Consider the following 3,257-nt stretch of genomic DNA (forward strand, 5'->3'; position numbering starts at 1 on the left):
ACACGCACACGCACACGCACACGCACACGCACACGCACACACACACACACACACACTCACACTCACACACACACACACGCACAATATATATATATATATGTGAATACCTATGCGTTACTAACACTTACCGGGTGAAATAAGTTTCGATCGTCACTCGAGACTCGTTGTTTCTCAGAGTCGTTCGGATATGCAAGGTCACTCCTCGGAATTCCGGATCGAGCTTATTGATGCTCTTCCTCGGCGTTGACCGTTTGCGCTTCTCGCCTGACCCCACGCCGCTAGATGTCGCCTGTGTAGCTCTCGCCTCCTCCTCCCTCCCGTTGCTCGCCTCCAGAGACGCTGTGGCGTTCGCAGCGCCATCTGTAGTGATGGCGACGCCCACATCGCTGCTCTCTTGGCTGCTGCACGGGGACAGTTCACAGTCGGTCGACCGTTGCTCACTGTCGGTCAGCTGTTGCTCACAGTCGGTCGGCTGCAACTCACAGTCGGTCGGCTGCAACTCACAATCAGTCGGCTGCAACTCACAGTCGGTCGGCTGCTCTTGGCTTGCTTTCTCTACGACAGCATCGACGTCCTGTCTCAGAGACTCGCTGCTCGCGACGTATTCGCTCCTGTAAGCGCCGTACGTCGCCTGGATCTCGGCCTCGCGTCGCCAGTAGTGCTCGAAGCTGCCGACGTTGTCGCCGCGCGCGTAGTCGTAGCAGCTTCCCTCGCTGCTCGTAAGATCATCGAGAATACATCGAACGCCGTCCGAATAGTTCTCCACCACGCGGTCGTAACCGCTTGAGCAATCGAGCTGCACTGCTGAGGTGACGTAGGCAGCGGGAGAGTTGACAGAGTCGTCGCTAGCGTGTTTGCTCTGCCACGGAGACGGGAACAGCCACGGAAAGTCGTCGCCATCGTCGGTTCGGCCGTGCACGAGGTGGTTGGCTTCGCGGAGACACTCGGCGAGTCTGTAGCGCTCGGCCGTGAGAGAGAGCTCTCGGAGTAAACCACCAGAGTAGGCGTGGCCGTGAGGACTTGCTGAGTACTGCTGGTCGTCTCGCTCGGGCAGCGTGGGGTCGCCGCTAGATGGCGCAATGTGTCGCGGCAGCCCGCATCGTTGACTGCCGTTCGGCGTTGTTGGCTCGCGAAGATCTTGCTCCGGAGAGGCGTAGGCGTGCGATATTAGCATCTCACAGAGGCGACTGGTGCCCATCCGAGATTGCAACCTGTGTACAACAGTATTTGTTGTCGTTATTGACGAATTAAATATTAACAATTGGTGATATTTTTCCGATCCAGAAAATTATTGGATAATTATCGATGGGCATTTCGCCAAGACTCGAACAGTGGCATATTTCCATGTCTGCTGAATCGATATCAATCAATTAATCGATCGCGCGTATTATTGACTACCAAATTAGTACAATATTAGATTATCTTCCGGAACCACTGCGGTACGTGTGTGCAAGGTTTCACATTTCTGCATAAAAGTACACAATTCGTGCCCCTTTTCCGCCTTACTAAAATAGGCGTAGCCGCCTATTTGGCGGTCATCATGACCTCGAAAGCATATCCCGTCGTGATTGGCTAAGGTATATACGTCTGGCTTCTGTCGTTTCTCTGTTCCAAGGTCGGTGCTTGGACCAAGGAGGTTTGATCTAGACGCGATTGATCAAGAGCTCAATGACGAAAACATATTTTTACCTCGCAAGCATTTCCCGTGCCTGAAAAACAGCGGTCACCTCCGCTGTTTAACAAATGCGACGCGACAAGTAATAGGACCGCATCGGCATTCGAAAAGTTTTGCACATGCGCTTGCCACAATGTAGCATAATATTCTTTTTAGGAAGGATATTACGCTGTTTTGAAATGAAGTAATGCTCACGCTACTCTTTCTCTCTCGCTCTCTTTCTCTCTCTCTCTCTCTTCTGAGAGAGAGTAGGAGAGAGAAGAGAGAGAAGCAGAGAGTAGGGGGGGAGAGAGAAAGAAGAGAAGAGAGGGGAGAGTAGGGAGGGAGAGGAGAGAGGAGAGAGAGAGAGAGAGAGAAGCAGAGAGAGAGAGAGAGGGGGGTGGAGAGAGAGTAGAGAGGAGAGGAGAGAGAGAAAGAGAGAGAGAGCGAGAGAGAGAGAAAGCGAGAGAGAGAGAAGAGAGAGAGAGAGAGGAGAAAGAGATAGAAGAAGATTGAGAGAGCGGGAAGGAGTAGAGAGAGAGAGAGAGAGAGAGAAGAGAGAGAAAGAGAGAGAGAGAGATTAGGAGAGAGAAGAGAGGACGCCAGAGAGAGATGAGAGGCGAGAATAGAGAGAGAGAGGAGAGAGGAGACCAGAGAGAGAGAGAGAGAAACGAAGAGAGAGAGAGAGAGAGAAAAAGAGAGAGAGAGAGAGAGAGAGGTATAGAGAGAGGGGGGGGGGCGATTTACTAGGAGAGAGAGGCAGCAAATATCAACCGCAAAGAAGCGCAGTTTTCCTAGTACTGGTGCACGGGGCTCAACAAGTTGTGCTAGGAAGCGCTTAAAGGTCGTGTGGGATACGCAGGTCAGATTAGTTGCGCTTCGGTGAGTTTAACACTGTTGGTGTTTCGACAAGCTACAGACAATTTCAACGACAATATATGCTTAGCTTTGTAACCCACGTATGCGTGGTTCGCATTAACTATGATAGGAATAGCAACTGCGTGGCAGCATATACTGAGTTGATTATAGATATAAGAAATGCTAGCAGCATATCACGGGCTGCTAAAAAATGTCAGACGAAACGGGGTGAGCTCGTGTGCTTCGGGTGTCGTGGGTGGATTTTGGAAAGATGAAGACATCTTTCTTTCCCCGGGTTCAAGTCCCCAAGATCGTGAGGTGCTAAACAGCGATTAATGGTCCAGATGGCGGAGAATTCGAGGACGGGGTATGCCAGTAGGGCCGGACTCGCGCTGCAAAGCTAACGACGGTTTTGAGTAAGTTCAGCATTTCCTGCGATCGTTTTTTCCTACAGGGGATCGCGGCAAGGATGGGTTCTATAAAGGGTGGCGGATAGACGGTGGGGGTTCAACGGAGAGAGAGACGAGAGAGATGAAGAGTAGAGAGAGGAGGAGAACGACCGCTGAGAGAGAGAGAGTAGGAGGAGTAGAGAGACGAGAGAGAAAGAGAGGCGAGAGAGAGAGCGGAGAGAGAGAAGAGAGAGAGAGAGAGAGAGAGAGAGAAGGAAGAGAGAGAAGTAGAGAGAGGAGAGAGGAAGGAGAGAGAGAGAGCGACGAGAGAGGAGAGAGAGAGAGAGAGAGAGAGA

General features: G+C 51.6%; 1 protein-coding gene across 1 annotated transcript; it reads right to left on the reverse strand.

The window, feature by feature from the left end:
• Window positions 1–124: 124 nt before the first annotated feature.
• Window positions 125–1,433, reverse strand: LOC106809555. Its single transcript, XM_014812677.1, has 2 exons — window positions 1,410–1,433; window positions 125–1,211 (listed from the first exon to the last, which is right to left on the reverse strand). Exon 2 carries the CDS (start codon window positions 1,196–1,198, stop codon window positions 125–127), a length of 1,074 nt encoding a protein of 357 aa, XP_014668163.1. The 5' UTR covers window positions 1,199–1,211; window positions 1,410–1,433.
• Window positions 1,434–3,257: the final 1,824 nt, after the last annotated feature.

The sequence above is a fragment of the Priapulus caudatus genome, unplaced genomic scaffold, assembly GCF_000485595.1.
Source record: "Priapulus caudatus unplaced genomic scaffold, Priapulus_caudatus-5.0.1 Scaffold363, whole genome shotgun sequence".
Taxonomy (NCBI): Eukaryota; Metazoa; Priapulida; class Priapulimorpha; order Priapulimorphida; family Priapulidae; genus Priapulus; species Priapulus caudatus.